Source organism: Vitis vinifera, chromosome 13, assembly GCF_030704535.1.
Source record: "Vitis vinifera cultivar Pinot Noir 40024 chromosome 13, ASM3070453v1".
Lineage (NCBI taxonomy): Eukaryota > Viridiplantae > Streptophyta > Magnoliopsida > Vitales > Vitaceae > Vitis > Vitis vinifera.
The window spans coordinates 18,675,046-18,700,642 of NC_081817.1; the positions used below are offsets into that span (position 1 = coordinate 18,675,046).

Sequence of the window (25,597 nt, forward strand, 5' to 3'; positions counted from 1 at the left end):
TGCTCCGTTCCCTTTTGCCAAGAATAGTTCTAAAACGTTTTTCTTTATTGAGTTGTAATGATTTTATTATTTGGATTTAATTGTATTCATTAGGTTTGCAAATCACAAAAACGGTGTCGTGCTTATGAATATCTTCCTCTTTGATCATGTAAAATTGGGAAGCAATTATGGATTACTATTATGATAGCATAGTGTATTGATCCACACAGTTTGTGGCATGACAGTTTAAGGAAATTGCAGAAGTGTAGCACTGATGGGTATGTCATGTGAACATTTTTCAATAGAGCTACTTGTCCAAATTTACATGGGTGAATTGTCACACCAATGTCCTCTGATGAACCTTGGGTTCTTTTTTCTATTTCTTCCTCTCTTGGTCAAGCCAAACAATTTGTCTTCATGAGGACTTCATGTTACCAATAAGCAGCATCTTGTGTTCTCCTTCTCTTCATCCCCTTGTCAAGACAACAATTTGATGCATCTTTCCATTGGATTGCTTCCTCTCTGCTCCCTCTCCTTCCTCCTTGAGGCAAAACCATATCATTGCTTAGTTTTGACTATGTTCTTTTGATCATTGTGAGAGAGCATCATTGTAAGATGTACAAGAAATGTGTTGTGGTGCATTATCCCCTTCTCCACCACCTAAAATATGTTTTACATGATCATAAGGACCAAGGTGTTTTAAGCATCAGGTAAGGAATTTGTTGACAATGATGTGAGAGATAGAAACAAGCAACATACCGATATTCAAAAGACGTGATGTTCTTCTTTTGCATTTGACAACATTCATTTAGTCTGAACTCCACATTTGAGCAACTCAAAATCTCCACCTTCATTAGGATTGCAGGAAGTTGGCTTCTTGGAAAGACATGGAAAGGGAGCATCTAGAAATCTGAAAGAATTCCAGAGGCTTGTTGCTACTTTTGAATCATTCCAATCAATAGCAACTCCAAAAGATGTATACAAATCTATCCCTGGAAAACAGATGTGTCTTGTGCATATGCAACCATCTCTCTAATAGACTCGAGATTGTGCACCCTCATGGTAGTTTCGTATAGATTGCACCATATGAATTGTAGATATCCAACTACCAATATCACTACACCTGAATGAACTAGGAGTTATGCTGAAAGTGAATTTGGACAACCCATCATCGAAAGAATCCTGTTGGAATACACCAAAAAGAAAATCTTATTAACATAAATGAATTCATCCCGTTAAAGGATAAAGGTGCCGAAAAAATTGAATTGGGAGAGATAGAAATATTGATGCTTGCATGGGACTGTGAGAGGGACCAACAAGTGGAACAAACATTGAATAGTAAATGTAAAACCATAAAGCTTGTAACTGTTGTCAAAAGTTGCTCTCTACTGAAGTTTTTTAACAATAAAGGTAAGTGCAAAATTCACCTAATAGCTCCACTTGTAGAAAATTTCAATGGTGTGAAACTAGGATATGGTGAACTCACTTCCGCTATTGCAGTGAACCATTATGGATCAAAAATGAATCTCACCATTGATTTTCACATAGGTGGGCTATCTTTGGCCCATATCTCAATATTGAATTTAGGAGTTCTGTCTCTCATATATGGTTCCACTTGCAAAATACAAATGGAGCTTAGCTGATGACAACACATTTAGAAAAATGCAAGAATTCCAAAGACATGTTTTGTGCTATCATGAATCATTCCAATCAATAAGGAATCAAAGTGCTATAATTTTGAATTGTCTTAGGGAACATACCCCAATTCAATCTTGCGGAAGTAAACTGTCTTGAGCACCAACTCAATTCTGAGTTCTTTGGAAGACTTGAGACACCAATTCAATCAAAACTGCTAGTTGTTTTTGTGGTAGATTGTCTTCCTCCACTGATATTGGGGAACCCCAAAGCCCTATATACAATTTTGAACTGTCAGCCTTCTTACCTTGAATGAGAAACCTATCCATAGGAAAGAGGTGTCTTGGGCATGCAACCATCAATTATTAGCTATCGAAAAGGCTTGAAGTTGTGCACCCACTTGGTAGCTTCTAATTCATTAAACCATATAACTTCTAGATATCCAATTGGCACATTACTATACCTGAATGAAAGTGAATAGGAAGTTAGACAACCTTTCACAAAAAGAATCCTGTAAGAATACACCAAACAGAACTTCTTGTTAACATAAATGAATTCACTCAGTTAAATTATTGTGTGAAAATTTAAATTGGGATAAATAAAAATATCGATGCTTACATGGGACTGTGGGAGGACCAACAAGAGGAACAAACTTTGAATAGCAAATGTGAAACCATAAAGCTTGTAACTGCTGTCAAGACGTTGCTCCCTAGTCAAGTTTTCAACAAAAAGGTTCAATGTAGGGATTCTCTAGTAGTTGAACTTGTAGAAAATTTCAACAGTATGACTTTATACTTGTAATAAGAAGATAAAATGTAAGAATTATGTGTTGGGAATAAATGAAACTTACTAAATATATGGATAGGATAGGGTGAACTCTCTGTGCTTCCATTTTTGGAATCTAATGGATCAAAGATGGATCTCTCCATCTATTTCCAAATAGGAGATGTGGGCAATCTTGAATTGATGTCTCATCATTGGATTTGGAACTGATGTATAGCTCTGAAACCATGACAAGGTTCTCCTTCAGTTGACAAATACAACTAGAGCTTAGGTGAGGTCTTGGTGATATAGAAAAGTCAGGGATTCTGGAATCTTTACATGAAAATATACATGAGATACATTGGAAGAAAGGGCAGGCCTTGGTCATTTGAGAAGAAACACATCTTAAATATATTATCAATCATGATGAGTTGTTTGAGAATCATGAGTCTATGAAGGCCTCACTCATATAAGGGATGTCTTTGACATTTCTCACTCTTCAATCTTAGGAAGGTACATCATCAACTAGAACATTATGAATATGAGTCATCATGAGGCAACTTGTTTATGTTTTTTATTCTTTTCTCACCAGAGGGGATTAAAAGATATGTAGTTGCAAGGACAAGAGATGTAGCTAGTACTGAAAGCATCAAACAATCCTTCTCTAATCCAGACCACAAATTTTAGCAACTCGTGATCTCCACAATTTAGAGCACTGAAGGAAGTTAGCCTGTTGGAAAGATGTTCCATGACATTTAGAAATATGCAAGAATTCCAGAGATCATTCCAATCATTAAGGAATCCAAAGCCCTATAATTTGAATAGGGCATCCACTTGGCAAGGATAACGCACCTATCTTGGGAAAAAGATTGGGCACCAATTCAATTATCAACTCTCTATGAAACTTGAGATACAAGGTACCAATGTTAGTTGCTTCCGTGGCAGTTCTTCTTTTACTGGTATTGGGGCAAAGCCTTTTGAAAACCCTCAATCTACAAATTGCCAAGGACATGAGATCATGTTGTAATCTCATCTCCAATCTCCAACTGCAAACAAATTATTTCTTTCAATTAACAATCTTTAATGCGTGCACTTCTATCATATGATAAGAAATTTAGGAAAACAAGTAAGCTTTATAATATTAGGAATATGCAAGGAATTGATAAAGGCTATGAATCTACTTTCAAAAAATAAAATATAAAAACAAATATTTTTTTCACCCATGAATATTGTAACCAGCTTCTAAAAAACATTAGGTATTGAAATAACCCAATGTTCCTTAGGTATTAAAGTTGAAGTTCAAAGTTACCAAGAGTGCTTTTTTGACCCATGCATAAAATAAAAAGAAAATAAGAAAGCATAACATATAACTCATAATTGTGTCAAGTATGAGTTCAATTCATGGTCATGCACAATTGCATTAAGTATTTAAAAGCTAAATAAGGCTATGTGCAATTCAAAGAATACCATACAACTCATAATAGAATCCTCACAGCTCACCATAGAATGAGAACTCAAACGTCTTTCTTCCGGTCATAAGAGTTTGTGCTCTTCGAGCCTCTGACTTGCACAACTCAAGACAGCAGGACATGCCAAAAAGTTTCTTTCACCTCAAACATTATTCAAATCTGCAGTCTAAATCTAGATAAGATAATTTTCTACAAATATAACATGTTGCAAACAAATAACAGTATGTTGGTTTAAAATTGAAGAGCATTTCAAACCAAACAAAATAGAAAAATTTTCAGTGTACATCACTCACCTAAAAGCTTGTATGTTGGATGAAATTCTTGCTAATGAATCCTGACAATTATTTGCAATCAAAATTTAGTAATGGTTTATAACCAAAAAAAAAAATATTACAAATTTTTTTAGCAATGTTCCATGAAAAGCACATTGCATATTGATTGAGAAATTAATATGAAATCCACTAATTTGAAAGGCACTAAATACCATATGTTCTCTTGAGTTCTCCATGTATCAAAACAGATGCAAGTTGCTATTCGAGCCACCACAATCACGGAGCAAAAGACTTCTTAGCATGGAAGGCATACCATATTTTAAACAAGGTTCTTAACTTTCCAAGAGACATAAGAACGTGGTGTGTTGTAGAAACTGTAGAATAAATAAATGGAAGTTAGACATATGCACTTGCTACTTAGTTTTTTAATCATGTGTGAAATAAATAAAGAGGTGTTACTTGCATTTAGGCCAAACTTGTAGTCTCCAATGTGAAATCCAAATCTCATTTTGTCAACAGAATAAGAGTATTAAACATATAGAAAATTGAATCCTTCCTTTTGACAATTTGAAAACCTTAAAGGAATGACTTGAGATCATAAATAACTATACAGTAAAGAAAATTTTCATCATTCTTTCTAAAAGGAAAATTTGTCATTTCCTTGATTACGAAAGATTGATATTTTAACATAAAGTGCACTTATTAAGGTAAACTTTGTGCATTATATATTGATTTAGAAAATTGTATTTAAACCCGGTTAGAAGGGTATCACAAAAGATGCTTAATTGAAATGAAGGCATCCATGCCAATTTGTAAATGTTGTCAAATAACACCCTCCCTTATCATTTTACATCCCATGCTTGCATGTCAAATCTTTAACTAAGACTGCTCAAAGAGCACCTAAAAGAAAATTACGAAGATTTCATTACAGGTAGAACTTAAGATGCTTACATTGACCATGAGAGAGATCGATAAGAAACAAAATACTCCCCCATAAGTTTGTAACTATTGTACTGATAACTTACTTCCTAGTCAAACTATCAACATAACTCCATGGAGACTTCCACAAATTGTTGAGCCACTGGTAAAACACAACATCAATATGAGAAATTTACAAGGTACTATGCAGATAAAAGAGTAAGAAATGTGTATTGAGAATAAGAGTTACCTTAATGAATGTAAGGCTAGGATAGGGTTGAATTGGCTCTGCATCCATTTTTGCAATTTGAATTTATTATGGTTCAAAAATGAGTTTATGATGTATCCTCATTTTAGGGGAAGCGGGAAATCTGGGGCCAATCTCTATCATTCTCCTTGAAACATCTTTGATTTCGAAGTTTGATAAAACTTAGAAGACAACCTTTCACTTGGCAAGAAGGACTAGAACAAGGCATCCCTCAATCTCTACAAGTTAAAGAAATGAAGTTTTGAAGACCAAGGGAGGGGGCTAGGATTCTAGATTTGACAATATTTTCATTGAAAAATCAATGAGAGTTGTAGCAAGAAATCCTGTAAAAAGGAAATTGCATTTAACAATGTACAATATAAAATGAATGAACTGAGTTTTTAGAAAGGTGAATCTTTGGAGGCTCCACAAAGATAAGGGGTTTTAATACCCTTGCAAGTGTATTCGTGAAATTGTTTCCTCAACGGAAACCTGAACCTAGACATTGTGCAACACAAAGCTGTTAAAGAGATGTGAGACTCTAAATCTGATGAGGTAGGACTTGAGATCCACATTTTCTTAAGTGAGGAATTCTGAGGTTGTAGACACACTAGTAGTTTCCAGATTTAGATACTTCTCTTCAAATATTTGTATAATGTACATCTTCTTTGACATTGCTGCTCCAACAAGATGTCAAATAGGAGGTGCAACCTATTTGGGCATACTACACGTACAACAAAAAATTTCATTAAAACAAAAACTTTTACTAAAACAAAAATATGAAGTTAATGTCTAAGAAGATGAGATTTATATATAGTGAATGAGCATGATTGATTTTAGCACAAAGGGAATGATGCCAAAATTTTTAAGAATATCATCACCACAAGTACTTGCATCATTAAAAATTCCACAAGGATTTGATGGTTAGGCAATAAAATAATTCTAGTAAATGAGTTAAAAGCAGCTGAGCTAAGAAAGATTAAATCCAAATAAGCATCAATCATTAAAGAATTAACCAACTACGAAAGACTTCAAATGACGTTTTCTCTGTAATTTCTGTTCCTAATTGGTCCCATTTGCTTAAACCAAAATATTATTAATTTGCTTTAAAGGAAGTGGGTGACTCATATCTCTGAAAGGATGTGAGAGGTGGAAATCCCTCGATCTCTAGTGATTCAAGAGGATAATTCCTATGGCTATTGTTGTCATCATACATCATTCAGCTAGCTATAGACCACAAAATTGAACAATCATGAATACGTAGATGCTTAAATATGGTGTGTACTTTATCTAGTGGAAAAGCTTATGAGACTTGGTCATCTCGAGATTTCTAGGAATTAAGATAGATACAAGTTGTTGCTTCCTGTTATAATTTATCTGGATCGCAATCATCAAGCACTAACTCCATTCACTGCATGTTTTGAGCCTTCAGCATAAAACCAAAATTCCTTTCTATCGGACAAAAAATAAAATATAAAAAAATCACTAATAACTCAACCATTTTATGTTGCTCATATTATAAAATGTAGGATTTAACTGACTTCCATCATTGAAAATGAATTAATATAACTTTACAATACTAGTATATTCAGCTTTTGACATGGCTGAAACTGATCTTGGAATCAAAAATCACATACACAAGTAGATATTTAATAGAAGAGGATCCAAAATCTCTTCCATTGATTAATGTATAAATGAATTAATCAAAAAAATTTGAGATAATTATGGGGAGATGAACCTTGTACCTCTGAGTTTCTTATTCTTCTTGAACAGAGCAATGAGCATAAAGTGTTGAGCACCCAGGAATCTCCCTTCCTCCACAGGCAAAGTCTAAACAATCTATCCTTTCTTCATAGTCCACTTCCTTGCAAAAGTCAAAACATGAAGAAAATATCATCAAAATTGAGACAGAAATAAGTGCATCAACTATCTCAAGAAGAGATTTATGCCTACTGCTTACCTTTTGAAGAAGTTCACTTGGTTAGAGCACATTTTACATGGACGCCCAATCACTGCAAGCTGCTGAACCAAAGGAGAGTTCAAACATCTAAAAAATTTGACAAACTCAAGTATCATAAAATACTTCATATGAATTCTAAATGATCTCATATCTAAAAAACATTGGCATAAAATTATTGTTGTTTACCTTACATGTTTCTTCCATGGTCATAATCGAAACTTTGTTTGTCATAAGAAATCTTCTATATATATATATATATATATATATATATATATCAATTTAATAATTTTTAAAAATTAGCAATTATAAAACTATTTTGGTTCTCCAAAAATTTATGGGAAAGTAGGGAAAAAAACTATAAACTTTTTCTCTTGTTTGATTATTTATCAGAAAATTGAGGGAAAAACAAAAATCTATGAGAAATTTATTTAACACTTTTGAGGAACCAAAAATGTTTTAGATGTTGTCAAATCAATAATTTAAACGTGTTTAATTCCAATTAAATGAGTTTAATCAAACACATGAAATTGTGAATAAAATTATTTAAAAGCATTGAAATTCAAGTCATTAAAGTTGTCCATAAAATGTCGTATATTGAAGCAAGAAAAAAACAAAGCAATTTGAATGACTTGCTAATAAAGCAGCTAACTAGAATATGCCCTAGAGTTGTTCAGTGCCCTCTATATAAGAAATAAACAGAGAACACAAAAAAAAAAAAAAAAAAAAACCTAGAAACTACAATAAGTGAAGTGATAATGTCATCTAATTAGTAAACCAAACCAAGTCAATAAACTACAACTTCCTCTAGTATAAAGGTCTTGATACATTAGATATTGAATTTGTTGGATTAAAATCTCATTTATTGCACCTGGCAAGGTAGAAGTAGTAATGCTCATTTTTTATTGTGACAGATTATAGAGAAAATTAGACACTGGGAAAATACCAAGCCAGGAGCCATGTCAAGAGCTGCTTTCTTGTTAAAAATTAAGTCCAATTAGAAAATTGCAGTAGCACGTAAGAGAAATTGAAAGTGGTGTTGAGAAGAGAAAGAGGAAGAATGATGTGTTGGGAATGAGATGTAATACCTTGTTTATTACTCAGATGGATTGGTCATCTATATCCACATAGGGAATGTGGGCAATCTTGGGCCAATCATCTCCTTCCTCCTTCGAGTACCTTTGTGTTAGATGTGGGCAATCCCGCACATACAGTCGTGAAAGGGTGTCAGGCAATAGTCCTTCCGTTGGCAAAATCGATCGGAGCTTAGGGCAACTGTAGATTTCTAGCTTTTCAAGAGAGGTGAGGGTTTGGAGAGACAGGGAGGCTAGGGATTCCAGATTCTGGAATTCTAAAAGGGTAAGGGAGGAGAGAGTTGTAGGAAAAATAATCGAGTGGGGGTCATCCGAAAAGGAAGTTGCATCTGGAAACATGCCACTAATCAAGAGGTCTTTAAGAGAGGTGAGTCTGGAAAGGCCCCATTGGGATAGGGGGGTCTTGATATTCTCAGAGTGAGAGATCTCGAGTGATGTAAGACGAGTGAGCTTTTTTATCTGAGGAAGCAACAATTCCAGATTTTCAAAATCTTCAATACGTAGATCTGTGAGGGTGTTGAGGCAATCTGGTAGGGTTTTGAGATTAGGATACCTCCTGAGGGTTAACGATTGAAGTGAATTATTAGTAGAGTGAAACATCTCCTCTGAAATTGACTCGAGGCGTTCACAATCCCCAATGTGAAGTCGCTCAAGGGTGGATTGAAACTTGCCTCTTGGGAAGGATGTGAGAAATGGACATTCACCGATTTCCAAGACTTGGAGAGCAGCTGCATTGGTGGAATGTTGGTGCATTATTCCCTCAGGTAGAGACTCTAGCCTTCCACAACTCCATATTCTGAGTTTCTTGAGAGTGGCGGGTAACCCACCTTTCGGTAATCCAATAAGAGACGGACACCCCTCTATAGAAAAGTCTTCAAGGGCACACGTGCCCATCATTTCTTCTGGAAGAGACTTGAGATTTTCACAATGCAATATGTGTAGACTCTTAAGGGTGGTGGGTAATTGCCCTTTTGGAAAGCAAATGAGAGATGGACAGTTCCATATACTTAAGCATTCAAGGAGACACAAGTTGTTGCTGTCAGTACTGTCGTTCCTCATCTTCAACATCATGCCATCAGGTAGACTCTTTAGACCTTCACAATTCTCAAGAATAAGATTTCTCAGCATTGGTGGGAAACCTACATCTGGAAATGACGCTAGCTTTGGACAATCCCTGATTGTCAATTCTTCAAGGCATGTTAGACTCTGCCATCCATTTGGAAGCCTCTCTAGTTTATCACATCCACTTATTTCCAAAGACTGAAGATTGCATCCCAAGGATACAAGTTGGTCACAATCTCTAATCTCAAGAGAATGAGAGTTTTCCGATCCAAAACCATCCTCCCACAAATATACGAGTTCTTCACATTCCGATACTTTCAAAACCCGAAGCCCTTGCAAAAATTGCACAAATCCTTCATGCAATTTGATAAGCCCTGAAATCCCAGAAATTGTTAACTTGGTGAGTGAGGTGAGGTCATTTCCACTGCTCAAGACCGCCTCATTACATTCTTTTACTTGTAATCCCTTCAGCAGTGGAAGTCTTGAAAGTGGAGACTCCAATTTTGGACAAAAGTGAACAGAGAGCTTTGTAAGAGAAGGTAAGTAAGTGGGCAGTTTCATAATCAATTTGGGGCAATCCTCAATTGTAAGCTCATGGAGACAAGGGAATAATGACTCTGTTGAGGAAGACCAGTCCTCCCATTGCTCCCATTCTGACATGCGATTAAAATGTAGAGACTCTAGTGATGGGAAAAACTTACCTGCAGAAACACGAGTCTCTCCATAAAACTCTGCACCCACTTTTTTTACTCCATCCATTCCTTGGATCCTCAACTGTTTGAGCGATGGCAACTGCCCCAAGCATGGTAAAGACGTGCACTCTCTGCAATCTATGAGACTGAGATCCACCATCTTAGAGAACAAGGCATCCCCTATCCAACGTGGGAATTCTGGACCACCATACCACTTAATGCAGAGTTTGTTCAGATTCAAACAAGGTTGTAGAGAGTCAAGGACATCCATTTGATTCCTTTCATTCCCTGAACCATCCAGCTCAGAACTCCACTGCATTATCAAGCTTTCAAGGTTACGCTTCAATTTTAAATCGGCATCCCTTGCATCTTGAATATTCACCACATTTTCCAATTTCGAAATGCAAAGTTCTCGCAGATGTGACATGTCTTTCAACCCTTTGATTGTCAAACCGTTGTTTTTGTCCACAATGAAATTAGACAATATCCGCAAATCTTTTAGTTTGCCAATTTGTACAGGCATTTCTTGTAATTGTTTTGCACCAGCAACATCAAGATGTCGAAGATTGATTAGGTTACCGATGCTAATAGGCAACCTGATAAGCTTTTCACAGCATGATAATTTCAATGTTTGAAGATAAAAAAGATTACCAATTGAATCGGGTAACCATTTTATATTGGTGTAGGACAAATTAAGGTATCTCAAATGTTTCAACTCACCAAATGAATCCGGTATCTCACTTATCATGTAACGAGCCAATGAGAGCACCCTTAAGTGCCCTAACCTTGGTATCAATTCTTCAAGCACCTTATTACTTATGAAGGAATGACGTCTACTAGTTGATTCATCAATCGGCAAAGCTATGAATGTGCGCAAGTGCTCTTTCTTATGAAACCTTTCAAATTTTTTAAAGATATCACAAAAATGACGGGTGAATGATGAATGACGAGTATTTTCAGAAATGGAGCATTGCAAATCATTCCACAACTCATCATCCAAATGCAAGCATGTGTCTCCAGCAATAGATTTAGCTAGAGCATGGACAAGGTCATGCATCACGAATCGTGATCTATTGCTGCTTGACGATTGAAAAAATGACCTTGACAATAGCTCATCAAAATACTTATCACCATGATCTTCCATTTTCCTATTATCTTTTGATTGTTGAATTAACCCCTCCGCTATCCACAGGAGGATTAACTCTTGCTTTGTAAACTCATAATCCTGGGGAAAATTTGCGCAATAAGTAAAACACCTCTTTAAATGTGAAGACAGATGATAGTAGCTCAATCTCAAGGCAGGGATGATGTCACATTCCTTGTCTGTTAAATTCCATACTTTGCTGTACAATACTCTTTCCCATTCACATTCACGTAGTTCAGAGCGCAAAAGGCCACCAAGGGCTCTTGCCGCTAAGGGAGAACCTCCACACTTCTCTACAATTCTCCTACCAATTGATTCCAAATTTGGGTGCTCATCGATATTCATATGTTCAAAAGCATGTGTTTGAAATATCTTCAAACAATCATCATATGGTAACTGTTTGAGCTCATGTAAGATCTTGCGTCCTCTCATCTTGTTTGCAACATTATTATTGCGAGTTGTGACTAGAATTTTGCTTCCCTGTGCTCCCACCCAGAAAGGGGAGCATAGCCTGTCCAACTCAAAGTAATCATCATTCCACAAATCATCCAAAACTATCAGAAATTTTTTTCCCTTCAATTCCTTCCTCAAATTTTCTTGGATTTGATGCAAGTCTTGTGAATCACTGCTTTGAGAATTAGTCACCGAGTTGAGAATTGTCTTTGTTATTCTCACTGCATCGAACTGATCTGAGACACAAACCCAGGCTTTTTTATCAAAATGCTTGGTTACGGTCTTATCGTCATCGTACACCAGTCTTGCCAGTGTGGTCTTGCCCATCCCACCCGTGGCCACGATGGAAACTACAGAAAAATTGGTTTTAGTGGGTTCATTCCTAAGCAGCATACCAATTATAATCTCTTTTTCTGTCCCCCTGCCATAGACCTGAGGTTCATATCCTAGAGATGCGGTGACTGGCCTTCCCCTAGCAGAGTTGGTTATCGCAGCCACCTTTTCTAGACGAAGCTCAGATTTTTGAGCCGAAATATCTCGTAAGCGGCGAGTGATTTCCAACACCTTGGACCTCATGTTAATATAACGCATAACCTCATTAGGATTGAAAATGCCAAGACAAGTGGAGATGAGCTTGCGTACCTTGCTCGGCCTGCCTTGATGATCAGCTTCTTTGGCCGTGAGTTCCCGTTGCAAAGCTTCGTAGGCGAACCCATCCAAGATGTCCTCCATATCATAAGCCAAATCCTTCAGATTGCCCAGCCACTCTTTCACAGAGTGATCCGTGATCTGCTTGTCCTCCGCGTCATTAAGCTCTTCACGAATATTCGACAATTCTATCTCCCATTTCTTGAGATCAGAGTACACCCATTGTTGGCGTGCAAAGTCGAGCAAATCAGTGGAGGCCAACTTATCAAACAAGAGGCCGATGGCAGCAGAAAGAAGAGCGTCTCCCACAGCTTCCATGGTTGGTTTGTACTTTGTTTGCAGAGAGAGAGAGCAAATCAAGCAGTGGGTAAAAAGGTGAAGCAGAAAGAAGGGGTCTGCTCTGTGAAGGCTTTAAATATTAGAAACCCATTTTCATTTTAATTTATTTGAAGGTCCTTGTAGAGACAGCTGGATCATATTGGAGTTTGAGATGGCCCGACTGCCCACCTGCATGCCACTGTTGGTTTGTTTGTGTACTTTAAATATGTCTCAATTTTATTATAAATTTTTTTTTTTTAATGTAACTATATATATATATCCCTCTTTTATTATTTTTTTATTTGCATGATATTTCTTTCATACCAATCAAAACTATGAAGAGATTTTTCTTAAAATTCATAAAATATCTTGTTTTTGTTGCATCAATATGTTTCATTTCATTGTAAGAAAGGCCAGTAAAATGTGATATTTTCTAATTTCTGATTTGTAACATTTTTTTTTCTTATTTATTCCAATCTTATATGCATATTACACTATTAGGCAAAGTTGTCAATGACAATGATTGTTATTTATAATGGCTTGAACTTAGAAGCATCCTAGCTTATGATACTCAATTATATTCACCTCTACAACTTAATTTCAAAATGTTGGAATGCATACCAAATTCCTAATTAATCAAGGTTTATTTTTTTGTAAAAAAATGTTATATAGAATATTTCCTAAGTTGATACATTATTATAATATTAAATTTCCGTCTAGAATAAGGAATATTATTAGAAATATCTCTATAAATATTATAGGTAAAAGTGAACATGAGCTTTTAGTGACTATACGAAGTTAATAAAGATACTCAGTAAAGTGAGAGGGCTCGTGGTTCAAGGTATGGATACAAGGAGTGACACAAAATAATTTATTAACTCAAAATCTATTTTTTATTTTTCTTTATTTTTTCTTTCTTTCTAATTTTCTTTTTGTTTTCTTTTTCTCTAACTCCCTCAAATCTTCTAGAAACCAAATATTGTCCTAATGTGTGTTGGACGATGAACTTGTTATTTTATAAACTTCAAATATTCAATTTTCATGGAGAAGGAATCTCATATCTATCTCAAGTTAATTATATGCATCCCATTTTTACCACTAGCAAACCTTAATCACCTTATTATATGGAAATTGGGTATAACTAGATGTAATAAAAAACAAAGTTTTGTGAATAATGAAAGAACTTGTACAAGTAAAAATAGAATTTTAATAAGATGCAAAAAAATTTTGGCTTCCATATCTACTCAAATAAGCATAGAACCTTTTTCTTCAACTTTTCAGTTTTTGACTTCTCAAAAATCAATCTAAATTGGATTGATAAATTATAAAAGGTTACAATATAATATTACAATGTATAAATATTATTTTCACTTCTATATTTCCCATGAAATTATTTATTTATTTATTTAAATTGAAATGTCCTTTGTTATTTGTTTCTACCTTTAAAAAGTAACAAAAAAATTATTTTAAATCTTAGGTATGGCAATACTTAAGTATTTAATAATTTTAATTAGATAATTACATTTTCTTTTACATTTTACACATAAAATAATTAATTACATTTTATATTATATTATTTAATTAGTGATATTTAAATTTTAATTAGTTTTTAAGAATTTAATTAATAGTTAAATAATTAGATTTATTTATGTTTAAATCTAATTAACAATAAGTTCAATGCAACAAGAAAAAAAAAAAGCTTATGGTTACTATTTTGAAGTGGATTTCAATTTTAAATTTTACAAGTAGACTTGCTTGACTAACCTTATAAATTAGTAGAATTTAACAAGTTGCAAATGGTTCCCTTACCTAATCTTTTAAATTAATCTTGATGTTGACAAGCACTTTACCAACCATAATTATAAAAAGACATAAGTCAAGTTGATTTTACTAAATTGCAAGTGGGTGCCCTTACCTAATCTTTTAAATTAATCTTGATGTTCACAAGCACTTTGCCAACCATAATTATAAAAAGACATATAAGTCAAATTGATTTTACTCAATTGAGATTAATAAATTGCAAGTGGGTGCCCTTTACCTAATCTTTTAATTTAATCTTCATATTGATAAGAACCAAATCAGCTATAATTATAAAAACAAGAAGACGACAAGCTATGATTACTTTTATTAACTAAAATTTAATAAATCACAATTTCTCTTACCTAACCTTTAGATTAATCTTGATAACTTTGCCAACAGTAATTATAAAAAGAGAAAGACGACAAGCTAATTTAATTGGCTAATTTTATTAACTTAGGTTTAATAAATTTAAAGTAGGTTGATCTCTTACCTATCCTTTTTAAATTAATCTTGAGATCAATAAGAATCATACAGCCATAATAATAAGAAGAGCTAAAACATAAGTCGATTTGATATTTAATTAGTTAATTTTATTAACTATAAGATATAAAAATTTGGTAGGAGGTGTCTTAAATCCCAAATTAGAATATACTTTTTTTTTTCGTGAAAAGAATATTATATAGAATATTTCCAAAGTTTATATGTGATTGTAATTAAATTCAAGTTAGTACATATATATTTATAAATATTTTAAGACATGAAGAGAAAAAGTTATGGAAGATATGAAAAAGAGATGCGATCAAGAGCGAGAGACGTTGATAGAACAAGAGGGTTCACTAGGGAAGAGTATAGATGTGAAGAAGAATGAGAAACACATAGTGGAGCAAAATGATTCATGGTTTATGATAGAGATATAAAGAGCAGGAAAAATGGGATGTTTGGGTTTTGGTAGTCGTCTAACCTTTGTATGTGGTTTGCTTTATTCATGTGTTCTTCCTTTAATATGTTTAAATTGAGGTTTTTGTTTACCTTTTGGTCCTAAGATGGGTTTTGTCATGTAATCAATTATGCCCGTTTCCAATTTCATTAGAAACTTGTGTTCTACGATTTGACAAATGAAAATAATTATTTTTCTATAATTTTTTTTATTATAATTTTGTTAGTTAATAAAAAGTAAAATATAGATAATATTAGCCGTCAAATAGAAAGATAAATATGACAATTGATGTGTTTTCACAGCATATTTGTACTTAGATGGTTTTGCTTATATGAAGTAATTTAATGCAACTATGAAGATTTATATGAAGTAAACTTTATATAATTTGAGATTTAATAATCGGTTAATTTTTATTTGAAGATACAAAAACATAAAATAAAAGTCTTGTTCGAAAACTATTATTGAAAACAACATGAAAATGGGGTTTTTTCACTTAGAAATATACATTTGACAAACTTCTCATATAAAACTTCTTAAAATAAGTTATTTTTTAGAACAATTTTGAAATGTTTTTAATTTTTTCACAACAATTTAAATAAAAATTGAAGATATAGATAATATATATTTTGGGAAATTTTGTATCGTATTTAAGTATACAATTCCTTTGTAAAGAATAAATCGAAACGAGTAATGGCTATTTTCAAGAATTGTTTTGAAGAATTATTTTCACAAATGTTGTCAAATATGCTCAAAACTTTCTACATCATTTATATTAATCTTGGATTCAATCAAAATCTTGCCACAATTGAAAAGAGAAAAAAATGTTAATTAATTGGTTAATATTTACAATCCTAAAAAAAAAAATAATAATAATAATAATTCAAAATTTTTTAAATAAAAATCTCGCTAACTAAAATAAAAATTCACCATCAAAATAAAAGATTATCTAATAGTTTTCTATTTTTGACTCTATAATCAAGAATGTTCATATAATTTCTTTTACAATAACATACTAAAATAGAAAGAGATTAAAATGGAAAAAGAAAATGATTAACAATAAAATTCATAAAAAGAAATGAAAATTAAGAAGATTTCAATCCACTTCAATATTATTTCAATGAAATAGTATTGCATTTAAATTATTGAAGGCCATACCAATTTATTTTTCGTCCTTTTTTAATACTTAATTTTGTTATCAAACAATGAAAATTTTACTAATCAAGGAAAATGAGAAAAGAAAATATTTTTCTTGAAAGTTAATGAATTTGTTAAGAAAGGAAAACAAAAGGTCTTTTATGGGATACTTTATTAAATTAAATTAATAACTTAATTTAAATCATTAAATAAATTAAGTATGTTTAGCAAAATAACATAATGGTATGATTTAAAATAAAAAAACTTTAAATAATAAATAAAAATAATTAACTTATTCTTAAATTCACATTTTTATTTTACCTTTTTACCCCAATTTGCCATAATTACCTCCACAATTTCCTTTACTATTCCACGACTTTTACTTTCACACGACCTCCTTTACTCTAGGTATAATTTATGAGGATAAATATGTCAATTTGGAAATTTAGAATTAATCATAAGTTAGTTTTATCACACAATCGTAGTACTTAAAATAAAAATTAAGTAATAAGTTTTAATTTAACAATTTAAGTATAATTTAACTAAAAGTCAACTTAAATCATTAAGTAATTAGTATTAAGTTTTATCAAACACCTCCATATAATTAGTTAATTTTGATTAATCTAAAAATATAGAAAGTGAAATATACACATTTTTTTATTGGTTAGGTTGGTCTTGAACTTTTTTCACCAAATCATTTTTATTAATCTTAACATGCGCCATTTGATGCGACTGATGGTAGCTTAGCTTTAAAGGCGTATCAACAAAATTTATACCTTAAATATTATTACTAAAGTAGCCAAGCTACTATAGCATAGTGGTTCTAGGATCGTTCACTGGGAAGGGTTTTCGCGAACACTAGTGATATTCAAATTAGGAAAATAGGTGATTTTCTTATGGATGTTAGCTTTAAAAGAAGATGTAAATGTTTTAGAAAGATTTAAACTAATCTAAGCTAACATTAAAGACTAAAATGAAAGGGTGTAAAAACAAGTTTCTCAAAGATAGGATAGCTATGCTCTGGCTCTTATGCAAATTGGAAATCTCAGGATAGGCTCCTCGCGTTGGGGTTACAACTATGGTAATGCTTGCTTCCCGAACCGGTATGGATTTAGCAAATCAAGTTTTAATCCTTTAAAATGGCAAAACAGATGGTAGTGAATTTCATCAATGGTTATTCACCTTAGACTTCCTTTGAATGGCTCGTAAGAGATAACTAATGGTCTAAAGCCAAAAGCTTACCAAATATTGGCAACTCAAAGTCATTCCAGGTGATAAACTCACCTTTCAATGGCCATTGAAATTGGTTCTAACGGATTAATGCAAAACTTGGAATTGAAAACCTCACCTTCCAATAGCTCGTAGGAGATAACTAATGGATAGAAATCCAAAAGCTTATCAAGTATTGGCCGTTGGAAGTTGTCCAAAGGAAATAAAAACCAAACTTTGCATTAATGAACCATTAATGAAAAACGACTACCTTGCCTTCCAGGTGCGAGAAATTTCCATGGGATTGCATCCAAGCTATCACATAACATCCATACTTTGAGAAACTAAAAGTTTTAGCCAATCATCCTCTGAGGAAAAGTCCTCAGAGGCTGTTTGGCTACTAAGAAAATAAAAATGGGGAAGAATAGGAGAAGAGAGAAAAACAGAGCTTTATATATTTCTAAGTTAATGTACAGAGGATCGATCCCCCAATATCTTTTGGAGGCGTTGTGCACCTCTATATATAGCAAAATTACAAGATAAAGCCTTATGTCGGCTGAATACAAGGTTACAAAAGGAATTTACACGAGAAAATATCAAGCTAAAAATATCTGGGAAGTCGGTGGTGCGTGCGTGGAGAAACAGAGGAAATTTGGCAAGGTAAAAGGTTACTTGCGAAATTTTGGCAAGGTAAAAGGTTACCTTGCGAAATTTTCGCAAGGTGAATTAATCATGATGCGAAGTGCCATATTTTCGCATCATGAGTAAATTCACCTTGCCAAATTTGGCAAGGTGCATTTTCACCTTGCAAAAATTGCATTTTGGCAAGGTACTTTGCCTTGCCTTGCGAAATGGCTATCCCTTTGTTTGTGCTTGTGTTTCCACTTGAAATTCAAGCCTGTAAACTTCCAAAATCCTTGCTTTAACTTGTCCAAGTAGCTCCTCCATCATTTGGCATGCTTGAATTGATTCATAAGCTGATAAAAACATGTAAACTTGCCACAAAATGGTTAAAACCAATTACTAAGGACCTTAATGAATTAATTGGGTTAAATGAATATGATTACTACTCAAAGGTGCTTAAAACCATTATAATTAGGTCTACAAAATAGCACTTTTTGGTAGTAATCACATCAACATTAGTTAATTATAATTAAAGAAAAGAAAACCAAAAAAATAAAAATAAAAAAGTCAATTTGGGTGACCAATCTTTGTTGAAAAATTAAAAACCAAACAAAAGTTGATCAATACAAAAAAGAAAAAAATTGTATGAAGTAGACATTTTGTCTTTTTGAGATTATTGATGGAATTGTAATAGACTATAAACATGTCTATGAGAATCAATCCCAATGAGTCCTAAAACATATCTATGAGACTATTGTTGAATAGAGATTAAAAATAAAATAAAACCATGTCATAAAGAAATGATATTTAAGTATTAATAAATAGGAATTGGATACATATAAATAAAATTTAGATTAAAGAAGAAATGAAACTATTTTTATTATGTGGTTGTTTTTAATGGACCGCCAATTTTTTTTTAAAAATTTTATATATATATTCCATAGAAAAATTACTTTCTAATACCATAGAATCACCCTAATTTCAAATTGAGATTTACTATCTTAAATTTTAAATTTTTAAAAAATAATTTTTAAGGGCATGAACTAAATCTATATTTTTTGTGAAGAATTTATATTCTTTATATGGAAGTTTTTATCGATTTTTATTTTTAAAAACAAAAAATAAGAAGCACTTAGAGTGTATTTGACAATGATTTTAAGAAGTGATTCTAATCTTTCTAATACTTGAAAAATAAAAATTCTTATATGTTGAAACAATTGCAGAATACACTTTTAGTAAGTAATGATATTAATTTCTTCGAAGAGAGAGATTTACATTTAGGATAGAAATAAATAAATAAAACAATACAAGGATAAAAATTTATTTTTTTTAAAAACTTTTAACTTCTTGTACTTTATCATTACACACTTTTTTCATTAGATGCTTTAAATAATTTTTATTAAATAAAATTATATTGATGGAGGGCTAATTAACTTTGCTTAGGGTGAGAAAGATAGAGATAAAATTGAAGTGGGTACACATCTAAAACAAAAATGAAATAAAAAGTAAAGATGAAGATAAGATTGAGGTGGGTTCACAACTAAAAAAAGAATGAAATAAAAAGTATGAGATGAATTGACCAAAGCTTATCCCTTCTTCCAAATAGTAAAAGCAAAGCCTAGTAGTATAAAGTGATGACACTAGTCCTATTCAAGGCCCCACTTGCATAATTGCTACATCTTTTTGACTTGATTTTAGTTCAATTTCACTAAAATGAAATAATTTATTTGAGCCCAAAAATCCAAATCCAAATCCAACCCACTTATTTATATACATTATTGGCATGGAATGAGAAAAGTTATAAAGTGAGAAAATTTGATCATATGATAAATAGTGATTTTTCAAAGTTGGAGTCAATCCAATGCCCAATGGCTATAAAAGAAAAAGGAAAGATGTGGAAATTATAGTGGAATCTCGAAACAAATTTTTGAGGTTTGAGGTGATGTGACAACCGTTTCCAAGTAATTGCCTAAGAATGTGAGATGTTGTTGCATTGAAAATTGATATTAAAGCTCACTGGGTAATGGTAAGAATTGCTTTACATAAAGACAAGTAATAAATACATCCCACTTTTTCAAAAAGTTTATGAGTGAATAAAACTTTTAGAGTAGGATGAATGCATTTCACGTGAGTCATGTCCTAGATATATTTTTAGAATTTTCTAGCAGGATGTCGAGGAAAACTCTATGATGAGTGTTTTCTTTCTAGTTAAGGCAGGTCCAATTTGGTGCAATTCGTCAATATAATTCAAACCCAACATATGTTTTAAGGATTTGAATTGAGTAAAATCGCCTTTAAATTAAATTAATCATATGAATCAACGTAACCTGTTTAATAAATAGATTATTTTTAGGTCAATCTAGATAACCCACATTTGACTTGAATTAACTTATTTAATAATGGTATTGATTAACCTAATAATAACTTTAACTTATTGAACTCATATTTGACTCATGTAAATTTTTTTTTTTCAATAATTATGTCATAATTGGGCCATAAACATGACATATTAGAATATTAACCATATTATTTCATTCAACATTTAATTTGACTTGATTATGAAATAACATCTTATTATTAAATCGGTTGAGCCGGTTATAATGTATCACCTAGATAATAATTATATGGTGTTTGAGTTTATGTTTTAAATTTTGATTATTATTCATGTCATGTTTGGGTTGAGTTATTTAGTGGAGGATCTAACCTTTGATATAACACAAACACAACCCACTAACTTAAATTGCCATCATCACTTCTACTAATAAGTGATTTGTTTATTATAATTAAGAAAATTGAGAAGATATAATTTATTTTTTAATTTTAAATGCATGATTAAAGTTAATTATAACTTTTAAAAATTTTATAATTCATATTCCATCCAAACTAACAAAATATTAGAAATCTTCAATGGTTTTGTCTACAATAAATATGTTGTGTTAAATTATCCCCTTCTCTACTAACCAAAACATGTTCTTTCACAATCAAATATCAACGTGTTTGAGCAGCCGGTGAGGCATCTCTTGACAATGAGGTGAGAGGTAGAAACAAGAAACATACCTATATTCAAGAGAAGTGGTGTTTCTTCATTTGCTTTAGACAACATTCATTTAGTCTAAACTTGAAGGCGGATTGCTAGAATCTGAGCTCTTGGAAAGACATAAGAGAAGTACATTTGGAAATCTGAAAGAAGCCCAGAGACCTATTGCTACTTGTGAATCACAGTAATCAGAAACAATTCCATATAATCCTGCAATTCTAGACCTTTGATTTGCTCGTTCCATTTTGCCAAGAACAATTCTAGAATGTTTTTCTTTATTGAGTCGTAATGATTTTATTATTAGGATTTAATTGTATTCATTAGGTTTGCAAATCACAAAAACGGTATTGTGCCTATGAATATTTTCCTCTTTGATCATGTAAAGTTGGAAAATAGTTGTGGAATTCTATGATAGCACAGTACATTGATCCACACGGTTTGTGGCATGACAGTTTAATGAAATTACAAAAGTGTAGCACTCATGGGTATGTCATGTGAACCTTTTTCAATGGAGCTACTTGTTTAAATTTACATGGGTGAATTGTCACACCAATATCCTCTAATGAACCTTGGGTTCTTTTTTCTGTTTCTTCCTCTCTTGGTTAAGCCAAACAATTTGTCTTTATAAGGACTTCATGTTACTAATAAGCAGCATCTTGTGTTCTCCTTCTCTTCATCTCCTTGTCAAGACACAACGATCTGATGCATTTTGCATTGGGTTGCTTCCTCTCCTCTCCATTTCCTTCCTCCTTGAGGCAAAATTGCATCATTTCTTAGTTTTGATTATGTTTCTTTTTATCATTATGAGAAAGCATCATTGTAAGATGTACAAGAAACGTGTTGCGGTGCATTATCCCCTCCTCTACCACCTAAAATCTGTTTTACACGATCATAAGGACCAAGGTGTTTTAAGCATCAGGTAAGGCATTTGTTGACAATGATGTGAGAGATAGAGACAAGCAACATACCAGTATTCAAAATATATGATGTTCTTCTTTTTCATTTGACAACATTCATTTAGTCTGAACTCCACATTTGGGCAACTCATAATCTCCACCTTCATTAGGATTGTTAGAAGTTGGCTTCTTAGAAAGACATGGAAATGGGGCATCTAGAAATCTGAAAGAATTCCAAAGGCTTGTTGCTACTTTTGAATCATTCCAATTAATAACAACTTTAAAAGATATATACAAATCTGTCCCTGGGAAAGAGATGTGTCATGTGCATATGCAACCATCTCTCTAATAGACTCAGGGTTGTGCACCATCATGGTAGTTTCTTATATATTACATCATATTAATTGTAGATATCCAACTACCAATATCACTACACCTGAATGAACTAGGAGCTATGCTGAAAGTGAAGTTGGACAACCCATCATCGAAAGAATCCTGTAGGAATACCCCAAAATGAAAATTTTATTAGCATAAATGAATTCACCCAAATTAAGGATAAAGTTGCCTAAAAAAATGAATTGGAAGAGATAGAAATACTGATGCTTTCATAGGACTATGGGAGGGACCAACAAGTAGAACAAACATTGAATAGTAAATGTAAAGCAATAAAGCTTGTAACTGTTGTCAAAAGCTGCTCCCTAGTGAAGTTTTTTAACAATAAAGGTAAGTGCAAAATTCACCTAATGGCTCCACTTGTAGGAAATTTCAATGATGTGAAACTAGGATATGGTGAACTTGCTTCCGCTATTGCAGTGAACTATTATGGATCAAAAATAAATCTCACCATCAGTTTTCACATTGGAGATGTGGGCTATCTTTGGCCCATCTCTCAATATTGGATTTAGGAGTTTTGTCTCTCATATATGGTTCCACTTACAAAATACAAATGGAGCTTAGATGATGACAACACATTTAGAAAAATGCAAGAATTCCACTGACATGTTTTGTGCTATCATGAATCATTCCAATCAGTAAAGAATCTAAGTGTTATAACTTTGAATTGTCTTAGGGAACACACCCCAATTCAATCTTACGGAAGTAAACTGCCTTGAGTACCAACTCAATTTGAGTTCTTTGGGAGACTTGAGACACCAATTTAATCAAAGCTGCTAGTTGTTTCTAAAGTAGATTGTCTTTCTCCACTGATACTGGGGAAAATGCTTTTGAAAACCATTAATCTGCAAATTACAAAGGGAAATGAGATTATGTTGTTATCATATCTCCAATCTCCTTGACACAAATAGATGATTTCCTTGCAACCAATAATTTCTAATTCTATCACTTCTATTCTAGCATGTGATTTGGGAAGAGAATTAAGCTTCGAAATATTGCCAATATGAAAGGAATTGGAAGAGGCCAAGTAGGCAGCCACCATAGCTAGTTCACAAACAAATGACAACATTGGAAGTGGAACACGACACATAAACTTCAAAGAGAAAACATGTTTCCCACAATCATAAATACCAAGGTGTTTAAGCATTAGGTAAGACATCTCTTGACAATGATGTGAGAGAGAGACAAACAACATACCAGTATTCAAGAGAAGTAGTATTCTTCTTTTGCATTCGACAACATTCATCTATTCTACACCCCAAATTTTAGCAACTCAGGATCTCCACCTTCATTAGAATTGCAGGAAGCTAGCCTCTTGGAAACACATGAGAGGACATTAAGAAATTTGAAAGAATTCTAGAGACTTGTTGTTGCTTGAATTGTGAGTAATTCCAATCATAAATACCAAGGTGTTTCAGGATCAGGTAAGGCATCTCTTGGCAATGATATGAGAGATAGAGACAAGCAACATACCAGTATTCAAGAGAAGTAGTATTCTTCTTTTGCATTCAACAACATTCATCCACTTCACACCCCAGATTTTAGCAACTCAGGATCTCTTCCTTCATTAGGATTGCAGGAAGTTGACCTCTTGGAAACACATGAGAGGACATTTAGGAATCTGAAAGAATTATAAAGACTTGTTGTTGCTTGAATTGTGAATCATTCCAGTCATAAATACTAAGTTGTTCCAAGATTAGGTAAGGCATATCTTGGCAATGATGTGAGAGATAGAGACAAGCAGCATACCAGTATTTAAGAGAAGTAGTATTCTTCTTTTGAATTCGACAACAATCATCTACTTTACACCCCAAATTTTAGCAACTCAGGATCTCCATCTTCATTAGGATTATAGGAAGTTAGCCTCTTGGAAACACATGAGAGGATATTTAGAAATCTGAAAGAACTCCAAAGACTTGTTATTGCTTGAATTATGGATTATTCCAATCATAAATACCAAGGTACTTCAAGATCAGGTAAGACATTTCTTGGCAATGATGTGAGAGATAGAGACAAGCAAAATACCAGCATTCAAGAGAAGTAGTATTCTTCTTTTGCATTCGACAACATTCATCTACTCTACACCCCAAATTTTAGCAACTTAGAATCTCCACCTTCATTAGGATTGCAAGAAGTTGGCCTCTTGGAAACACATGAGAGGACATTTAGAAATCTGCAAGAATTCGAGAGACTTGTTGTTGCTTGAATTGTGAATGATTCCAATCATAAATACCAAGGTGTTTCAGGATCAGGTAAGACATCTCTTAGCAATGATGTGAGAGATAATGATAAGCGACATACCAATATTTAAGAGAAGTAGTATTCTTCTTTTGCATTCAACAACATTCATCTACTTTACACCCCAAATTTTACAAACTTAGGATTTCCACCTTCATTAGGATTGCAAGAAGATGACCTCTTAGAGACACATGAGAGGACATTTAGAAATCTGAAAGAATTCCAGAGACTTGTTGTTGCTTGAATTGTGAATCATTCCAATTAGTAACAACTGCAAAGCCCTATATACAATTTTTAGTTGTTAACTTTTTTACATTGAATGAAAAACCTGTCCCTAGGAAAGAGGTGTCTTGGGCATGCAACCATCAATTATTAGCTCTTGAATAGGCTTGAAGCTGTGCACCCTCTTGGTAGCTTCTAATTCATTACATCATATAACTTCCAGATATCCAATTGGCACGTCACTATGCCTAAATGAAGTAGGAAACATGGTGAATAGGAAGTTAGACAACCTTTCACAAAAAGAATCCTGCAAGAATACACCAAACAAAACTTCTTGTTAACATAAATGAATTCACTCAATTAAATTATTGTGTTAAAATTTAAATTGGGAGAAATAAAAATACTAATGCTTACATGGGACTGTGGGAGGACCAACAAGAGGAACAGACTTTGAATA

General features: G+C 33.0%; 1 protein-coding gene and 1 long non-coding RNA gene across 2 annotated transcripts; both read right to left on the reverse strand.

Moving 5' to 3' along the window:
• Positions 1–122: 122 nt before the first annotated feature.
• LOC104881233 (uncharacterized) lies at positions 123–7,488 on the reverse strand. The gene is made up of 9 exons (XR_009467315.1): positions 7,429–7,488; positions 7,243–7,301; positions 7,028–7,146; positions 4,330–6,006; positions 3,877–4,179; positions 2,233–3,422; positions 1,740–2,077; positions 739–1,161; positions 123–639 (listed from the first exon to the last, which is right to left on the reverse strand). It is a non-coding gene; the product is annotated as an uncharacterized LOC104881233 (long non-coding RNA).
• An 851-nt stretch (positions 7,489–8,339) lies between these two features.
• Positions 8,340–12,712, reverse strand: LOC100260928 (putative disease resistance RPP13-like protein 1). The gene has a single exon (XM_003633463.4). It carries the CDS (start codon positions 12,648–12,650, stop codon positions 8,340–8,342), a length of 4,311 nt encoding a protein of 1,436 aa, XP_003633511.1. The 5' UTR covers positions 12,651–12,712.
• Between the last annotated feature and the right edge of the window lie 12,885 nt (positions 12,713–25,597).